We start from the raw sequence: 20,660 nt of genomic DNA, 5'->3' as shown, positions 1-20,660 counted from the left end.
TGCACCCCGATGTTTATAGCAGCAATATCCGCAATAGCCAAACTATGGAAAGAGCCAAGATGTCCATCGACAGATGAATGGATAAAGAAGATGTGGTATATATATACAATGGGATATTATGCAGCCATCAAAAGGAATGAAATCTTGCCATTTGCAATGACATGGATGGAACTAAAGGGTATTATGCTAAGCGAAATGAGTCAATCAGAGAAAGATAAGTATCATATGATCCCCCTGATATGAGGATTTTGAGAAACAAGACAGAGGATCATAGGGAAAGGGAGGGAAAAATGAAACAAGACGAAACCAGAGAGGGAGACAAACCATAAAAGACACTTAATCTCAGGAAACAAAAAGAGGGTTGCTGGAGTGGTGGGGGTGGGAAGGATGGGGTGGCTGGGTGATGGACATTGGGGAGGGTATGTGCTATGGTGAGTGCTGTGAATTGTGTAAGACTGATGAATCACAGACCTGTACCCCTGAAACTAATAATACATTATATGTTCATTAAAAATTTTAAAAAAATATATTTCAGAATAACAACAACAACAAAAAACAAAGAGATAAACACATTGGGTTGGATTCTTGCTTTTCTAGCATAAAATGCCCTTGATTATTATTGGTATGTATGCATTTCTTCAGGCTGTATGTTTAGAGACTTGGAATTCATGTGAACTGCAATGAGGAAAGAATATTCTAAACTAACAAACTCTTCTGTACATTATGCTTTATTTTAGTATTGGCGGGTTTTGATGTGTTTTGCCACAAAGATACACACATATCAAAAAATAAAAATAGGTTTTAAAGCAAGAAAACAATTCACAGAATTCAAGCAGTCATTTGAAATAACCTCGTCTTTGTGGAGAGATGTCATTGAGCCTCACGATACCTCTTTCTTCACTTAGGTTAACATGGATCTGCATCCCTTACATGCTGCCATCACTAAAACTTGGGAACTCTACAGATTTATGAACTCCTAAGAGATTACAAAGTTTCTCTACCTTGTAGGGAGGGGTAGGAAACAATGCATTTTATGGTCTCACAATATGCTTTAAGAAAAGTAATATTATCTCAGATCACTTTACAGATGATGACTGTGCTCTTTAAGTATCCTGCCTGAAATGAGATTCCTCTTTCTCAATTCCCATAACTTTTACACACAATTTTCTGACACCTGGAGAAAATTTCTAGATATCAAATTCAGATAGCCTGTCCATCAACTGGTCAAAACTGCCACCTACTGGTCAGTCTTCAAATCTATTTTTCCCTTGGCCCAAGCCTTGCTTTACCATGGTCAGATCCCTTCCTTCAAAATGGTAAAGGTCAATTACTATAACCAGACATAAAGCAATTATCCTTTTACCAACTTTCACCCTCTCTAGGGTAAACCAAAAATGCCAAATCGTACAAACCTGCCAATAAAATCATCCCTTTTCCCAGCGTCTTTGTCCCAGGCAGTGATATCAATAATCCCGCCTTTCTCTTCATAGAGATGAAAATCAAATTGTTCCCTCCACTGAGGATTCAAGGTTTTTGGCATAATCTGGAAAACAAAAAAAGTAATCGTTGTCACATAAATATCAGTCTTTAAAAAAAATTTAACTCGAGGCATTAAATCAAAATTAAGGTGCTATCTAGAAAAGCATGTGTGAGATTTGAACAAAAGCTTCCAGAAATGATGGAAATGAGTCATTAGATGTCTAGTATCTTTAATGCATATCATCTGAAGGAACCCTTGAGGATATGTCCTGAAAACCAAAGGGCACCCCTTTGTCATCTTGAATAAGAGATGAGACGTATGAATTATACAGAAAAGGCAAATAGTCTATAAGTGAAATAGCTCACTCAGATACTAGCATTTATTTTACATAACCGGTTAATGCACAAAGACACAACTCGCAGTCTGTCATCTCATAATAGAGGGAGATGTGGATTCCCAGGGTTTTTTTTCCCCCTTACTCCCCGCACACATGGGAATTCTGAGCTGAATACATGAAGAAACTCCAGACAATGAAGTTCTATGGGAGCAGGAGGAAACAGCAAGTAGCTTTGGGGTGGTCAGGCAAACATTTATGTTAGAATTAGAGCATTGATGTTTCATCTCCATTTTATATCTGGAGAAACTGAGACCTAGAGTTGAAGTTACCGACGTTTTAGTATCTAGACTTTAACTCAGGTCTTTGATTAGAGCCTCAGATCTCTTCCCCAAAACAACATGCCAAAAAATGTTTGTGAATTAATATGAGTGTGTGTGTATAATCTCTATGTTGCAAATACAAAAAAGTTATCCTATTCGAAATGCAATTTTGTAACTTTAAGTATTCAGATAAGACATCTGGTAGAATCAAGGAAATAGAGTGACCCATATTGATGTGCTTTGAAATTTCATTCACCATTGGGTTAAACAACATTCATATTTGTTTCCCTATTCTTTCTTTTTAGCAGGAGGGCATGCAGTGGCCTTTTCTCTTTTGAATGTATAAGGGACAGATCTTCAGATGTAAAGACTTCGAAAGCAATGAAGTATGTTATGGGCAAAGGTAATACAAATGAATCACAATTTTTAAAGTTCATAATCTGAAATTAATCAGCAATATATCATGAAAGAAAGAGCAAAGAGAGACACGTGTCCATAGCTGAGTTTCATATTTCATACCTAAAGAGCAGAACTATAAAAATAAGTAATGTTTTAAGTCTACCAGAACATGGAAATGATGTTAATTGATAAAGGACAAGACAGAAGTGGCTATAGGTACCTATTTTTGGAATCAGTAGTTTCTTTAAAATATATTATTAAGTCCATGGCAGAAAAAAAAAGATGGCACTAGAGGATCCTATGATAATTCAAACCTCTCATTATTGGGTTCAGATGCACTTCTATGGTATTTTGGGGAATGGTCTGTCTTCCTTATTTGGCCATTAAGAGCCTAATTTTTCAGTTTCCTTTTTAAGGGCTGTCTTCCCTATATGATTTCCTTCAGGTCAGAAGTGGTGCCTTCCCCCTCCATGTGGGCACTCAAGAAGGTAACCAATCAGCCTGTGAGCAGTTCTCACTGCCTACTAATGAATCAGCTCTGTGATATTTCTAACTACCTAGTTACTGATGAAAACTTCCTGTGCCAGAAGGAACCTAGGCAGGCTATTTATCAAAAGTTCTTGAAAATGATAATGTCAAAGTGAAGATATTCCCATCAAAGTAGAATGTGATTTTTAATACAAGACAGATATGATGAGTTGTCCCAAGCGATGAATACTAGCTGTAGAAGCTGACCATTTAAGAGGTTGTATTTGTTTTCGTTGTGGTTTTTCGGTTTTTTTAAAGTTTTTATTTATTTATTTAAATAACCTCTACACCCAATGTGGGGCTCAAACTCATGACCCCAAGATTGAGAGTTGCATGCTCTTCCATCTGAGCCAGACAGGCCACCCAAAAAGGTTGTATTTGGATACAACACAGATAAGACATGTGCCACAAATAAACTATGACCATTATGACCTTTGCTAATTATTATTACCTCTCTCAATAATATGATACTAAGATGACTTTAATATAATATATTATTACTACTAATATAATTGTTATTACACAATATACTTATTACTGCTGCTAATCTTCTTTCTGCTACTACCATTTATTGAGTATTAATTATGGATGAGACAGTATTCCAAGCCCTTGACATGCATAACATATATTTATTCAGTCTTCTCAATAACATTATTAGGTAGGCATTATTTTTTTTATATTTTTTTAAAGATTTATTTATTTGTCAGAGAGAGCGAGCACAAACAGGGTGAGGGCAGGCAGAGGGAGAAGCAGGCTCCGCACTGAGCAGGGAGCCCGACGCGGGGCTCGATCCCAGGACCCCAGGATCATGACCTGAGCCGAAGGCAGATGCTTAACCGACTGAGCCACCCAGGCGTCCCTAGGCATTATTTTAATTCTCATTTTTACAGATGGGGAAACTGGGGCATGGAGAGTCAGAGTAACCTGCCCCATGGCACACCATTAGTATGGAGAGCAGGAATTTGGCCATTTGTTTTCTAAATAAATAAGGGAAAAAACTTGCAGTCTGCATTGGTGTAAGTCAGTTGGGATAAAATGTTTCAGAGTAATGTACAAAGACTTTTGGTATCTTTACATGGTATGTAAAATAATGCTATTTGTAGTACTGATACCAGTTAATAATTGTAATAATAATAGTAGCCAACACTCCACTCAGCATGTTATGCGTCAGTCATCAATTTAGGTTTGTTCCAGCTTTTTTTTTTTTTTTCCTTTAAAGATACGTTCAACTCCTGTGTTATAGATAAAGAAGTTGAGACAGGAAAGTAGTTCACGCAAGGTCACACGGCACATTAAGTAAGAAATGCCACAGTAGAGTTATTGGTCAGGTTTGCTGACCCGATGTTCGAAAGAAGTTCTGTTAAGCATTTAAAAAAGTATCTAGTGTTTTCATCTCCCAAAGCATGGCCATTAACCAACCACTGCCTGCCAAATACTGACAGGAACACAAAAGAGATATGGTTACCTTGCTCTTATACTTCTGATGCCCAAGCCGGAACTTCACATAGGGGTCACTCAACCCATTTGAATCCATTGCCTTGAGGTCTCGTCCCTCAATCAAAGTGATGCTGACTATTCCTCTCCAAAGCTGTGATTTTCTGTGTACGTCTGATAGACGTAAACTTTGGGTCTGAAACTTTTGGTAAAGGAAAACAGAGTTAGCCTCTTGAGTTTTAAACCAAAATACCTCATTTGGCATTACCCTTTCTCCTGTTACGATTTTTTGAAAATAAAAAAAAAAATAGGTAGTTAACAATTAAAAAAATAAACACAACTTACAGATTATTTATTAATTATAAAACCATCAATAAATGTGAAATTATCATCTCATGATAAATTTAAGGTTGCTGTTTAAAAGAGACGAATGCTCAAAATAAAGTCGTTTTCCAACTCTTAAAATCACAAGATGTGGATACTTGAAGAATACCAGAGAATATATGCCTATGTGTCAAATACGCCAGTGTCAAAATATGTAAAAAATAAATATTATAAATACCAAAGGCCTCATCCACACTGTGATATTTAATTTTTAATTAGTTATGGTTTTTGAAGATCTCTTTTTCATGTTACCAGTTGGTTTTAGTAGTGAGTTTTAGTTGTAAGGTTAGTTACGAGTTCTGTGCAGACAATTAAAAACCTTCTTCATTGCTACGTTAGGAGACAACGGAGTTCCAGTGCACTAGGGAAGGTTCTGTAGAACAGAAAACGCAATCAATATGCCCATCTGAGGTGTCTTGCTTATGCTGAAACTTGCATCACTAATTTTAAAAATTACATATGTGATTTACATTGGCGGGTATGTTTCTGAAATTACTTCTCACTCTAGTTCTTGAACATGTCCCTTCATGATTTTTATTATGCTCAATTCTAAGTCACAATATTCATTCAAGCCAGTGAACAAAGTCACAATTTTTGAAAATTAGGGAGCCTACCAGAAATGGCTGTATAATCTTTTTGAACTAAACAGCACATACAACAAATCAAAGTAGCTAAGATGTTAAAAATCTTTTCGATTTGGATTCAGAACCAAGCGGTACTATATTGTCAAGCATGTTTTTTCACTTACAGTCATTTCATGAAGAAATTCAACATGTCTCTCCACCTCAAAGTACCCCATTTCTGAATTATAGATTAACTCTGCTTTCAGCCCAATTCCTTCAACATTAACATTATAAAGTTATAGCCTATTTTGTATAACTCCCTCTCTCACTTTGAATTCCTGCTTTTTTTCCTTACCACACTAACGCCATAGCCATTTTTATCTATCATGAAAAGTAATGCATTTCAGGTTGCTTTTATTAGGAAAATGATAACTACATTTTTCAAAAGGCAATACTTTTTATATTTGAACATTTTAATGGAAATCTTTATAAATCGCATTACCTGGTTCCCTGCCTTGGTGATCCCCAAATTTTGAACAACATTGCCTGGTGGCTCTGCCTTATTAATATCAACATAGGACTGCACCTACACACCCCATACCTCTGTGAGCTCCGAGAGCAGCGTTCAAGTGTGTTCTGGGGTGCTTTGGACTTTCACAGAGCACCTGTAACTTCCACGGGACTCCATGCCCCACTTCAGCTAGAGTCCCTCTGCTCTCATCTGTTTCACACATTGACTCTCTGCATTGGCTTTTGTTTGAACCAAGGATTTATCAGATTAAAAAGTTTATTGCACCAAGTGACCTTGAAGGGGTTCTAAGTTTTCATGCTACTTATTAATATATAATGCAGCAATAGATAACAGTGTGTTTTTATTCATTTATTTTGTTATCTTTCTATCTATCTATCTATCTATCTATCTATCTATCTATCTATCTAACCACTTCTGCTGCTCTTGAGATTGCCTCTAACTACCGACTCTAGAAAAACAGATTCTAAACTTTGGGTCTGAACGTTTTGTTAAGGAATGTAAGTGGCAAAGAAGGAAGGAAAAATGAATTTTTGATAAGTAAGAAGAAATAATTATCTTAGCAAAGGCCAAGGAGTTAATAACAACCCATTTACACAGAGCTATAAAATTTCAAAGTGCATGTGTGTGCATTATATCACTTGATTCCCACTAAAACCCTCTGCAGTAGGAAGACAAGGCCTGCTATTTCCATTTTAATGATGAGGAATTTGAGGCTCAGTGTGGTTTGGGCTAATAGATGTTGGATGTTTGACTAGAACCCAGTATTTCTGACCTTTATTCCTGAGCTTCTCCCAATATTGGTCTTTGGGGTGGAGACTCTCTCCTAGGTTTAAAAGTAATCATGATTTAAGTATAATGTTCCTAATGTTTGTATGTTCCAGGGAGGTGAGTTGTTATATTTGAAATGACATTCCAGTCTAGATTTTCCTGCACAGTAATATGTGAAATCACCTTCTACTTTTCTCTTGTAGGAGCACATGCATTCATACTTACAAGACTTCAGCTTGTTGATGGATATACTTAATAACATTTTCTAGGCACTCTAGAAGTAGAAGTCTCACAGGGCACTCAGTCACATTAAACGTGGGTACAATCTAGGCTATGTGGCACCTTCAATTAGCAATGCTAAGTTAGCTTCTCGAATGGTACTGAGTCTGAAACCCTTCCTAGCTTGCCCCTCCTTTCGTTTCTTACATGAGAACAGGAACTTTACTTACAGGGTGGGAAGGAGAAAGAATGCTTTCCATGGGATCCTTTATGATTTCATAGAAATAAAATGAACTTCATGGAGGCTTTACCTACTGCCATTCATTACAAAATTCTTTTCTATAACCTGGAAGAATATTCCTAAAACGAGTTGGAAAGCCAAGGGAGAGGAAGAGGAATACTGCTTCACACAAACAGGGTTAATGAATGTGGGAATTAAGGTGAACTGCATGAAAGATTAAAAGGAAAAAGGAGAGGGGGTCCCAAAGGCATACTAACCAGATACCATTTTAAAAGGAATTTTTCCATCTTCAATATTTTTATTTGTTAAAAATGAAGCTCCATAAAGGGTGCCTGGGTGGCTCAGTCAGTTAAACGTCTGCTCAGGTCATGATCCCATTGTCCTGGTAACCAGCCTCATGTTGGGCTCCCTGCTCAGCAGGAAGCCTGCTTCTCCCTCTGCCTCTGCACCCCCCAACTTGTGCTCTCTCTCTCTCAAATAAATAAATAAATAAATAAATAATTTTTTTAAAAAAGAAGCTCCATAATTCATTTGTGATTTGATTAATGCATAGTCATGAAACGGATAAATATTTAGTCTAAGTATAAAGAATAGGAACTTGAAATAAAATTATAAGGTAAAGGGGGAAGATAGAAAGCTACACCACCAGTACGAGAAGAGACAATGACTTAACATAAGGACCCACTTGCATCTTTCTAGCAATTTCTGACTATGTGACTTAGGCATGTAGCTCCTTCTCTGGGCCTCAGTTTTCTTTTTTTTTCTTTCTTCCTTTTTAAAGATTTTATTCATTTATTTGTCAGAGAGAGAGAGACCACAGCAGGGGGAGCGGCAGGCAGAGGGAGAGGTTCCCCACTGAGCAAGGAGCCCAACGTAGGACTTGATCCCATGACCCTGGGATCACAACCTGAGCCAAAGGCAGATGCTTAACTGACTGAGACACCCAGGCATCACTGCGCCTCAGTTTTCTTACCTGTGGTTCTCCAGACTGTACTCCAGAGCTCCAAGTGTACTAAGAGCACTATTCTGTGTGGGGGGGAGGGGGAGGGAGTAAAGGGGGGTTAAGGGTGTCTGTGGGTAGGGGGGCCTGAATAGGAAACAGTATACCCCATAAACAGAAAAGATTTAACCTGCTTAAGATAGTCATTTATCACTTTTATTAATTTTTTAAATCAAAGTTTCGGGGAGCTCGTTGAAGGGATGGTGACAAATGGAATTCCACAACTATAAAAAAAAATGAAACTTTGAAAACCACTAGTGTTAATGCTCTTCAAGATACTTGCTGAGTCACTTGCTGCTCTATTTGAAGTTTCCTCCCTCTGTATAGCAAAGTTCTCAAAGTGTGGGCCACAGACCAATGGCATCAGTGTCACCGGGGAGTTGGCTAGAAATACAAATTCTTTAGCCGCACCCCAGACCAACAGAATCAGAAGCTCTGGTTTACTCAGCCCTCACTCAAGGTCATTCTGATGCATGTTCAAGGGTGCGAACCCCTGCTTTAAAAGTTCTAAGGGTCATAGGCATTGGCCTTCTCCTATGTTCTAATTACTATTATTAATTACTATAATTGTGAATATTATCCATTCTCTTGCATGGATACCATATATGCTAATTAAAGTCTTTCGGTCCTGTTTCTAAATTTACCGATTAGGATAGCAGGTTGGTCTGGATATTTGGAGAATTTCAAGAGAGAAGCAGGAGCCTGCTGCCAAGTTGTGTTAAGTTCATTTATTATTTCCTTCCTTTAGCGTTTTTTTTTTTCCTCATAGAATGTACTTAAATAACATATATTAATTGACGTATTGATAATTAGTCAATCAAAAACTGCTTATTGAGCACCTAAATGGAAAGAGTGTTAGATCCAAGATATCTCTCAATAAAATTAACATATTAGAGCTGGGATTTAGTTATCTGAGATGTTTTCAATTATGTCCTTGTTGAAAGAGAATTCTGTTTGAGGAAAGAAATAGGAAGGAAGAAGAAAAATGAAAAACAACCTAGCTTCGAAGTGAAGAACCAACACTGCAAAAGGAGGAAATAACCTTTGAACTTTTAAAGGACTAATTCCCAAATTTTAGCAGGCAGTTTGTTGAGATCAATGGGCCTGACCGTCCTGGATGTGATTCGGTTCTCGTGCAGCGGAGCTACTTGTGTATTTCCAACGTGCGCCCCACGTGATCCTCATGCACACTGAAGTCTGAGATCATTCTCCTAAGGAACATTCATTCATCCAAGTTCAAACTTAATCAAGACTATCAAGACACTAGGTATCAATACCAATTTGAAATTCTGAGGCAGTTAGTCAATGACCTGTATCGTTAGTAAGATTTTAGAATGGGTGAGATGGCATCTTAAGGAGAATATTAGTTTATGCATATTATTCCTTGACAAGGAATTCAAGATTCAATTCCTCTTCATATGCATAAAAGAAGTTAGAATAGGGAATAGGTTTTCAAAACAGTAAATTAGCCATGAGAATTCACAGCCCATGCAAGCTCAGAAGGAATAAACAAACTGAACAATCGAACTTACTTGTGCATTTTGGTCATAAGTACTCTGAAGCTCTGCTCTGCAGAAGCCCAGGACAGGAAGAGCAGGCCTGCCGCACGTCTGGATGGAGATGAATGATCAGAGCTGTACAGGAAAGCTTTGGAGGCACTATCAACACCTCATTTCAATCAGTGTTTAGCATTACTCTTCAAAAACACATTATTTGAAAAAAAAAAAAAAGTATCGGCTCCCCAAGTCACTGTCAGAAAATGTCTTCTAGCACAATGAAGATAAATGCCAGTGCAATAATATAATTTCCGGCCACCATTTTCTTTAGCAGCATAATACCACAGTGGTCAAAAAAAAAAAGGACAGAGATTAAACAGTGATGGACCGCTGCTGGAGTGTTTCAGGTTTTCATTCATTGGCATGGTAGTGAAAAGAAACATAGGAAGAGAAATCATGCAAAGAATCATTTCCCCAAGACTCTGCTTCAGAATATTTAGGACACTGTTTCCAATGTCAAAAAAGTGATAAGGCCCCAGAATAATACATGTTACATGGATAGGCAACAACTATGATCACCTTAACTGCATCCCACATGCGAATCTTTTGTAATGATTAAAGAGATATCTCTAAAGAACAGAGAAATTTTGCCCCATGTGATCTACCCCATTTTCTCTTTGTTGCCCTTGTGCCTAAGAAAGCAACAAAAAAGTCCCTTTGTTGCTAAGACCAAGAGCAGCAAGAGATGGATTCAGAAAGATGCAGCTGAACAAGAAATACTGGAAGGAAATTATCATGATAAGCCAAGAGTTTGTATCAAATGACTAGAGCATCTAGACAATTTCCAAACAATAAAATTATCATGAGATGAGAACATCAACAGGGAGGGTTAGATTCAGCCAATCTGAAAGATAGGTTAGATCATACACTAAGAAATGAGCATGTATTGAGCAACTTTTAAGTGCTAGGGTTTTCATACTCCAGTGTTTTTCATAACAGGCATTTTTAAGGTAAAGAAACTGAGGCACAGAGATGATAAATACCCTACTCAAAGCCAAATGGTTAGTGATTGGCAAGGCTGAGATTTGAATCTGTGGTTGCTGATACCTAATTGATCATTTTCCCCAGTATATCTCATGTTTAGAACAAAGCCTAAGAGGTTCATAATACAAAAACAAAAAGGGAAATAACGTGTACAGGATTTGTTGAAATACTTTTACTCCTGTTTAGATAAAATATATCCACGGGTATCAGTTATTGAGGAAGTCTAATCAGGGGCTTAGAGGAAGCAAAAGTTGGCAGGTGATAATAACTCTAGCATATATTGTTCAGTAAAGCATAGGAGAGTTAACTGTGCTCCATCATGAATTATCGCCTAGCATCTATTAATAAGGTGGTGAAGTTATAGAATTTCATAAGTAAATTGAGAACACTTCTATATTTCAATTCTGGTTATTAAAGCTTATTAATTCAATTCCTTGAAAACACAGATCACTAATAGAAGGAAGTATCCTATTATTCTAGATCCTGATTAAAAAACAGATCAAAACCAAACCAATCTATCTAGATTTACCATGTGGCTAAAAACTACTCAGTCATATTAATCTTCTCCCTGATATGTGCAAATAATCCTTGGCTTTTGTTATCTTGGATTTTATTACCTGTATACAACCTAATCCTTCCAAATGAGACCCAGACCCTGTGAAACTGGAGTGAAAGACATCAGTGTGTCTTTACAATAGCTGTGTGTGGAGTCAGCTCACCTCTATTTTCAGCACAGAGGTGCACATGCTTTTATTTAATCAAATGATCCACGAGACACTACAAAGAAGGGATAATGACAGCCTAGAATGGCTGTTTTGTGCTGCAAAGCCTGGAGTGTGGAGCAATTATTAGCTCAATCCCAGGCACAGGCATGGTCTATCTTTTCCTTTGCCTGCCGGGTTTATTCTAGTGAATTGCTCCTTGGTGATGAAGTCCAACAAGTAGATTTGTTCTACAGTCCATCCACCCTCTCAAAGCAGGATTGCCTTTACAGAAAACCTTTCCAGGGCTTTGTCCAGCCTAGTTTAAAGTGCCTCATGTAATAATAAGGCTTCGATCCCTTTTTTCATAGAAGATGATTCACAGCACTATAATCTTTAGAGAAACTCTCCTGGTTTTTATCCTTAAACTTTCTTTCTTATTTCTGTTGCTTCTTGAAACAACTTAAGGTGTCAGGAAGCTATTTATGTTTACTTCAGATGCTTTAACTACCATCTCTAAACTTAACTGTGGCCAACAAAAGTTCTTAAGCTTTTACAATGTTTGATCAAGTTATATAGTAATAGAAAATCATCATATATGTTGTAATCTTATTGGTTTGCTCAAGTAATGTATTGGTTTCCACCAATGATGTAAAGAAATAACGAGTCCTGGGTTTGACTTACACTTTTTCTTTTGAGACTTTTAATTAAATGTTACAAATACATTGTTTTCTGAGGGTCTTACTTTCCTACCTAAAGGCATAAATAATACCTCCACTTTTCTTGGGTGTATGTCATACATGGTTGAGTTGTTCAGAACATAAGCACTTCAGCACAGGATAATATTCTTGTTTGATAGAACCAATACTTCTCCTTGGTCTGCAGGGTCTTCCTTCAACCACACTTTGATTTGACCCTACCCTAAGATGGTGCTTTGACATAATTCCTAACCGTTCTGTATTCTGTGCACTCTCTTGGGCCCATTTCATATTATGATCCATTTCTCCATTTCTATATGTGGTATCCTGGTATAGCCTACCCTTCTCCTTTTAAACAATCTTTTCTCTTTAATTCACTATAGTGTTCTCATAACATGGTTTGTTCAATTAACTCTCAGTCTTGAAAATCTAAATGTCTGGTCAATGGAGTTAACTGGGAAAAACTTAAATGTACTAAATATTTGAAGCAATTGCACTGTTATTATTCTTAATGGGAAGTTAAAAATCTTCAATGAATTCTGACTTAGGGTAATTCAAGTGGCTTCACATAATGTTTGTTGCCTTCATGAGAAACGTGGTTAATTGCCATACCCACTGCTTAATGTTTTGTGTCCTAAGATGTCATGTTTTGATGAATTATAAATGTCATACCTTTGGAAAATTAGAATATCTCTGTATCACTTCAGTCTTTTCTATTATTTTGCTCTCAAGAAAAGTAAGATCTACCAAGTAGCCTTGACATTTATTAAGCAAGTTCTCACCAGGATTCAGTTTCACTTGGTGTAATTCAGTTGCTCTCTCCAGGACACATGTATTGATCCTTACAAATAAGCTGATAAAAACTCACAAAGCACACACATGCTCCTCATGTAAGATTTTATCTGAGCTATTTAGGTTTTCTGCATATCTAAAAATGTCTACGAAAACCTCCCTTCATCCACATCTCCTCTAAACGTTAATCACAGTATAAATATTACCTGGGCAAAGAGCAATGAGGTCAGTTATGAGAGGACCTTTGAATGTGAATATGAAGGATCATACTCATCCAAAGTAGACTGGATCATGGGTTTTCAGATTCTGTAAGATGGGACCTCAAACATAGCAACACCACAGCCCTTAAACACATCCATCTATCAGTGGGTTAAGGAGCTGTGGGGGAGAAGTGTTACATAATGCAAGAAGAATCTGAAAGGGGGTCAGTGAAGACAAACTAAGGGAAGGACTCTATTTCTACATCACATCTGTATTCATCATTGACCTGCAAGGAACTCAGTTGCTTTAAACAATTATATCTATGATATTCATAGAAAGAAAAATATTGTTCCTGATCTGTCATCCCATTTTTAGGTACATAAGGTCAATGGCATCCCTTCTCTGGGCCTTAGTTTCCTCAGTGATAAAATAAATGAGCCCTAAATGTTCTGCCTTTATGACTCACTTTGTTAGTTACTCAATAAATGCTCAGAAGACTCAACAAATGCTTAGACCACTGTACCTCAAATACAAAAAAGTTATATTTTAAATTTTTGTATTTCTTATTCTAAAATGAGACAGCAAGAGATTGAGAAAGGTTAGTACAGAATATTTAAGGATTAAAAAAAGAATATTTAAAGATGAACACAACCAAATGGAAAGTCCTGGTACATGGAATACTAATTTGGAAGTAGCAAAGTGGAAAGATGTTGAAAGAATCATTGGAAGGGAAACCCTTAAAAATGATTACTTATGCAATTGATCCTTGTAGCAAGGCTTCATTCATATGATCAGTTTGCACGTTGCCTGCATATAGAACAGATTCAACACAGAATACTCCTGAATTCTGCTCTCTTGGCAAAGAAGTATACTGTATGAATTTACCATACTTGTGAGTCTCAAGAAAAGAGAGACTAAATTTTTGCCAAAAGCCAAACTCCATTTAAGATAATGTGACAATTCAACAGCAGTCGCTCTGTGTTTTCATGGATAATGCATGAACATATCAAAGAAATTATTATTATTTTAGCAAAGACACAGAATAACATCAGTGAAGGCAGTCATCAGTAGACTGAAAGGAAATGAAGATTCTATAATAATTAAAATAAGCTCCCATTAATAAAAGCCCACCAAAAAAAAAAAAATGTGCGTGGAGGGAGCATAGCTATGATGAAGAGAGGTGGTTTATACTGGCTCGATGCATGACTTAATCTAGTGCCGGCCAGTCTGCTTAAAAGACACTAAAACAAATCTTAAATTTCTAAAGAGCAAAGGTAGTTTTCAGTCATGAGCAGTTTTAGAGCCGAGGAAAGAAAATGGCAAGGCCTGACAAGTATAGCATTTTCTCTGCAATATCTATTGCTAGGTAATCATGTACCAAATGTGAATTTTCAAAGAAAGAAGGAAACTCTCAGCAAACTAGTAAGTGCATTTGTAATAAATCGTGCTGTGCATAATGCAGAACTAGAGCAGAGCAAAAAGGATGACAGAGCTCGCTGTGTGTAAGTCATGAAAGAGTAAATAACATTAAATTGCAATGGCATTTAAAACAAATTCTCTGTAGAATTTTCACTTTTTTCTTTATTTAAATCAAAAGCAGAGTTGCTGTTTTCTAATTCATAAGTTTTTTTTTCCAAAGAAAGAACACTGATTATCTAGTATGTATATAGTGTAAGATCACTGTAATGGAAGTAAATTTTTCTCAAACAGATGGAGCAGATTTTACAAGAAAGGAAAAAAAGAAACTGAATGGACCCTCTAGACAGCACCGTCGTCTTCCTGGAAGGGCTGTGGGCCTCTAGCTGGCAAGAATTTGGGATAAACTTGGTCCCAGAAGGAACTGACTTCAAAAAAATATATTCGGTATATGAAGTTCTTAGTTTATACAAATGAAGAAATGAAAGAGTCACCCAAATGGCTTGGAATAAAAGTTAATAAAAAAGGCCAATTGAATACATTTTTCTGAGAGCCTATTTCAAAAAGTGAATTTCCTATTCCATATTTAACTTTCAAAATTACTATTCAAAACCAAAATCAAGAATATTAATATAAAGGATTTAGACATTACCCTCCAAAAGAAAGACTTCACAGAGAAATAAGATCCAACCACTTCATTTTCTGAGAGATCCTAAAAACAAACAAATATTTAGCTACATTTTGAAGTGTTTTTGAGAATACTTAATTAGCCCAACAAAATCAAAATGAACAAGCCAAAATTATATATCCTAATGACCCTTCCAATGTTTATAAACTTAAGTTTTCTTCCCTTGAATAATTAAAGTTTTTTGTCTTATTCCTATCCGGTATCAATGGTAGTAAGTTTAAAAAGGATTCTTTCTGTCATTTTTAAGAATCTACTTACCTCTTTATTCTTAAATCATTGATTATTACATCTCAGAGTCTAACACTTTATTTTAGAAAGTACAACTGTTCAAACTGTAAGATTCTGAAGGAAGTCAGAAAATATTTTCCTTTTAACAAAACAAGTTAACACCATAGACCTTCAGAGCATTTTTAAAGAATGACAATAGAAATCTTATTTATAAACACACACCTAGTCAAATTTGGTTTAATGCCTTATTAAAAACTTCCTAGTTTTATGATATAATATAGAATATAGATAATGTAAGTTAACTTGAGCTCCACAAAAATAATTTTGACAAGAAATGAATACTGAGCAGGGTGGCAACCGGGCTGAAAACAAAGTCACAGATTCATGTTGGATATTTTATTACTAATCCTCAGACTTTCATAAAGTGAAACCAATTCAACTTTAGGAAATCAAAACCATAGTTGCTCACTTTTAAAGAGAACATTTGAATTACATGCATCCTTTACACTTGAATGTTTTGCATCCTGTCTCTGGGTGTCAGTTATGGTAAAATTATGGGAAACTGGGGACACTTACAGGGCAGTATTGACCATGGACACTGTGATGGAGAAGATGAAGTTTTGTAACTTATTTGATTACTCCGTGATTTGGCGTTAGCAGCTAAGATAGTAGTCCAGCACCTCACATGATGCCTATTGCATAGTAGGTGCTCAATAAATAATTTGTTGATTGTTAGTCACTTGGAGTTTCATTTGGTTAGGTATAGATATTCCTTCCAAACATGACACCAAAAATCATATCAGAAAATAATAGTGAACTAAAATATTTAGGGTGGGCAGCAAGTTGAATAACTTAAATTTAGAACTAGAATTACATCAGAGATCATCTATACAATCTACCTGTTTTTTTTGTTTTGTTTTGTTTTGTTTAACATGAAACCTATTTCTCAACAAGATTAAGATCACTTTCCCAAGTTCCCTGCATAGGGTTTGGTCAGACAGCATGGCTAATGTCAGAGGTGACTGGGGAAAAGTCCGGAGTTTAAGACATCGCTTTATCGGCACTACAAAGCTATAATTCATTTACATTTACAGCTATGATTCTCATCTGTCACACTTAGCACACTGTCATATCAGTACCTCAAAAAAAAAAAAAAGAAGAAAGAAAGAAAAAACACCAAGTCTCTTAAGAAACATATTTACATTTGGACATTGGGGCATGAACCTTAGATGGAATGACTGCAGTCTTTTTCGATGCTGTACATTGTTTAATGTAAAAAATCTCATTCTAGCTTTTACAAAAGATGCGTGTTTTTCCTTTTGTATTACCCATTCTCTCCTAACTTTGATTTCCAACTCTTTTGTAATTAAGCAGCATGTTTAACAACACGTGGAAAAAATTTTAAAGTATCATATTAAAGACACGGAAGTCTTGGAGTCTCCTTACACAAATAATTTCCCCAGAGCCAATAACACAAGTTATGCAACTAAGAGTGAGTTTTATCTTAATGTAAAATGTACTAAGGCAACTTAAATGGATGTGAAAGTATTGGCTTTAGACTCAAGGCAGTTATAACAAATAATATGACCATTAAACATTTAAAAGTCTTGTTAATTCATTTAAAGTTTAGGTGGTCTAAAGTGACTAATACTGAAAATGTACCAACTCCATACTTCCCATTGCTTCCTCAGATGAATACAGAGGTTAATGATCTAATTATGTGACTAGTATGCAAAGAGCAAGATGAGACTGATGAAATTTGTGTGTGTGGGGGGAGTTTTAATGATCAAAATTTAGAATGTAGGTTTCTCTGTTAAAATTTGAGAAACAAAAATATTAGCCACATTTGGATCCACCGAGGCCCCTAGGCTGTGCTTTTCATGCCATGTTTAATAACTTCTGTCATTATTCATCAACTAAAATTTATATTTCATTTTACAACCTACATTCTCATGTAAATTTAGGCCTTTATTTCAAATGGAACAACTTAATTTTCCTGTGGACCCTTATGCCATTTATTGCCTTGATGAATATAAAATCCACAGCAGATGAGGCAAGGCTTTTCTTTCATGAGAATTTCTAATAATAACAACAATAATAAGACACCTGGCATTATGATAAAGAGTTCTAAAAAAAAAAGGTGATTTTATCAGGAGGGCAAGAAAAACCAAATGAACTGTTTGTGAATTTCAGAGAAGACTGGTCTTCAATCATGGTTGTAGATATTTAGTTATACTTCAGTCTCCATTGAGACAAGAGGTTGATAAGGGAAGGAAAGTACCATTTTAAAAGTGCTAAAATTATAAAGGAAGAGCAAAAGGAAGCAAAACACAAAAACAGAGGCATCAAATTAATAGAGGAAAATTACTGACGTTATCCTGAATAATGAATTGCTGACTATTTCTGCTGAGGCTTTGAATTTATGAAAGTAGCAAGATCCATGGATAAAATCTTATTTAAATCTACTTTTTGCCTCTAAAACACCAATATACACTAAGAACATTTATCCTCAAAGATCAAAAATCCTACTATGAATCTAAAAAGTAACAAGATTTTAAATTTAAAAATCCAAAAGATATACTTTTTTCCCAGAGAAATAAAACTAAAGGACAGTTAATTTCTTTCCTAACAAAATGAATATGTTGCTGTTTTTTAGCCTCCTATTTAAATAAATCATAAAAACCTTTAAGGACTTTGTCATCAGATGAATAAGGATTAGCCACTAAACTTCAATTAATAGTGATATTTTTTATTGGTCTTAATGTGTACAGGCCTTTAAACACTTTGCATGTTTATTATAACTCAGCAATTCCTCAATACTCAAACACTCACCACAGATTTGAAGCCTGAGATTCAAATGTGAAGGTCAAGTCAGGTAGCACTCACACTACACAGCATATTTTAATAGGTGCACAATTTCCTTGTTTCAATAACTCTTCGGGCATTTACAAGGTTAAAAATAAATAAATCCATAAGTAAATAATTTTCGTAGGCTTTCCTGGTCTGACTGCAATCACTGTTTATCAAAGCTACGGCTCTTAGATGCTCCCACTAAGTTGGATATGCCTACTGATCGTTATGTAACTGAAAACAGGGGCATGAAGTAGAAATGGCGCTGAAATGCTATTTTCCTGTTTTCTTGGTTACTCAGATTGGCATTCATATCATTTATACTCATTAAACACAAACATGCAACTCCAACTGTCCACCTAAATATTTCCGACGAGAGACAGACCATCTCAGCTCCCCAGGGGACATGCCCCGTAACTGAAGGCTGGCATTGCTTTGTCTTTCATTTTCCTAGAAATTTTAACTTAAATCTTTTATTTGTGTGTTTACATGTGTGTGTGTATACTGCTGTCACCCAGGGCTTCAAAAGCAGAATCTTCACAAAATGATTTATTTTCACTGTAGATATTTAGGGGACTTTAAAACCAATAAATCTCCTCTCAGTCACATTCAATTAAATATATATATATATGTATATATATATACACCACATATATACATATATATGTGAGATATATCTGATGTATATTATATATATACAAATATATATCTTTGAATTAGGAGGCAATAGGATCTTTTTTTTTTTTTTAAGATTTTTTTTATTTATTTGAGACAGAGAGAATGAGAGACAGAGAGCATGAGAGGGAGGAGGGTCAGAGGGAGAAGCAGACTCCCTGCCAAGCAGGGAGCCCGATGCGGGACTCGATCCCGGGACTCCAGGATCATGACCTGAGCCGAAGGCAGTCGCTTAACCGACTGAGCCACCCAGGCGCCCGAGGCAATAGAATCTTGCAAACCAACCCTTAGCTCCATTATCCTGGAGCCAAGTTTTATTGGTTCCTGCCCTTTGATCAGTCCAGAAAGAATCTTGGGAAATTGTCAGCTTACTGGGTAACACATATTAACAATGTGAAGGCCAATCAATGGCCCACAATTAAACATTTTAGGGCTAGCATGCAGGCGTCACGGCACTCACGCTCTGCTTGAGATTACATGTTGTCCTTTCACTTTGGGCCAACTCATCCAGATTGGCTCCCTCAAGGACCCACAATATTTAAAAAATTCAACAAGAGTGGCCACATACATGTAAAGCCACTGTTACAGCAAATCCCGGTAGTTATGAATTATAATACATAAGAATGTATGATATTTTATACCTATGGGAAAATATTGTAAAAGCAGCAAGAAAAAAAATCATCTCAACATAAAACTTAATTGTGGCTCCATGTATTTTGTGGGATAATCAAATATTTACTGGCATTATGCTATCTCTATTTTAAATAAACTTACTACAAATTTTAGGAGTTTAGTTGATTGAGGTAAAAATAGTCTTTTATAGTAGAAATGCTCATGCTATTTGCCCTTTGCTGCATTTTGGAATCTCAGAAGCCTTAATTATGAGGTTGACTTGATAGCAAATAATACAGATTTGGGAGTATAAACAGTGGTAGGGATTCCTAAAAGAATTATATATTTCCTTTGAAAATATATAAACCATCTAATTTTTTTCAAAGATATATGCATAATAATTTGAAAAGCCACTTGGATGACTCACAGTTGAGAGAGTCAATGACCAAGAAAGTTTGCGTGTTTTGCAGGTTTTAAAAAAATCATCTATTGGGGCGCCTGGGTGGCTCAGTCGGTTAAGCGACTGCCTTCGGCTCAGGTCATGATCCTGGAGCCCCGGGATCGAGTCCCGCATCGGGCTCCCTGCTCGGCAGGGAGTCTGCTTCTCCCTCTGACCCTCCCCACTCTCATGCTCTCTCTATCTCATTCTCTCTCTCAAATAAATAAATAAAATCTTTAAAAAAAAATAAAATAAAAAAATAAAAAATCATCTATTTATTATCAGGATATGAGGTGTTTGGAGAAAGAACCTGATAATTGTTAAATAATGACTTTTTTTTTTCACTATGTCAGACTGTATGAGATACTTAAAAATGTGTTAATCTGTTTCTCTAGCGTTTCCTAAATTAAAGCACTTAGAGGTTTTCACTGATGCATTTTTAATGTGTCATCCAAGGTGTCAGGTTTAACTACGCCCTGCAGACTTAGAGTTGAAAGTGTTCTCTAGTTTAAATTAACAATATCCTTGCCAAAAGTCTTATTAAAAATTGCTTCGTTCACCAGTGAATAAAGTGTTTTATAGTTCATTAAAATTATGCTAAGTGATTATAATAAA

At 36.1% G+C, this 20,660-nt stretch overlaps 1 protein-coding gene across 16 annotated transcripts in view; it reads right to left on the bottom strand.

Annotated features, from left to right (window-relative positions):
- MCTP1 (multiple C2 and transmembrane domain containing 1) overlaps positions 1-20,660 on the bottom strand; it is a 494,794-nt gene that overhangs the window by 186,588 nt on the left and 287,546 nt on the right. For 12 of the 16 annotated variants that reach the window (XM_081826545.1, XM_081826553.1, XM_081826549.1 and 9 more), the window contains 4 exons: positions 15,206-15,265; positions 9,738-9,815; positions 4,530-4,700; positions 1,413-1,543 (listed from right to left, as the gene is read on the bottom strand). In XM_081826545.1, the coding sequence (XP_081682671.1) occupies positions 1,413-1,543; positions 4,530-4,700; positions 9,738-9,815; positions 15,206-15,265 (440 nt within the window). The remainder of the gene's footprint in view (positions 1-1,412; positions 1,544-4,529; positions 4,701-9,737; positions 9,816-15,205; positions 15,266-20,660) is intronic. The other 4 variants (XM_081826561.1, XM_081826550.1, XM_081826552.1 and 1 more) reach the window with 1 other exon arrangement.

Source organism: Leptonychotes weddellii, chromosome 7 (genome assembly GCF_054177405.1).
Source record: "Leptonychotes weddellii isolate Sample4059 chromosome 7, ASM5417740v2, whole genome shotgun sequence".
NCBI lineage: Eukaryota > Metazoa > Chordata > Mammalia > Carnivora > Phocidae > Leptonychotes > Leptonychotes weddellii.
The sequence above is the reverse complement of the archived record's forward strand: the minus strand, read 5'-3'. Positions and strand labels throughout refer to the sequence as shown.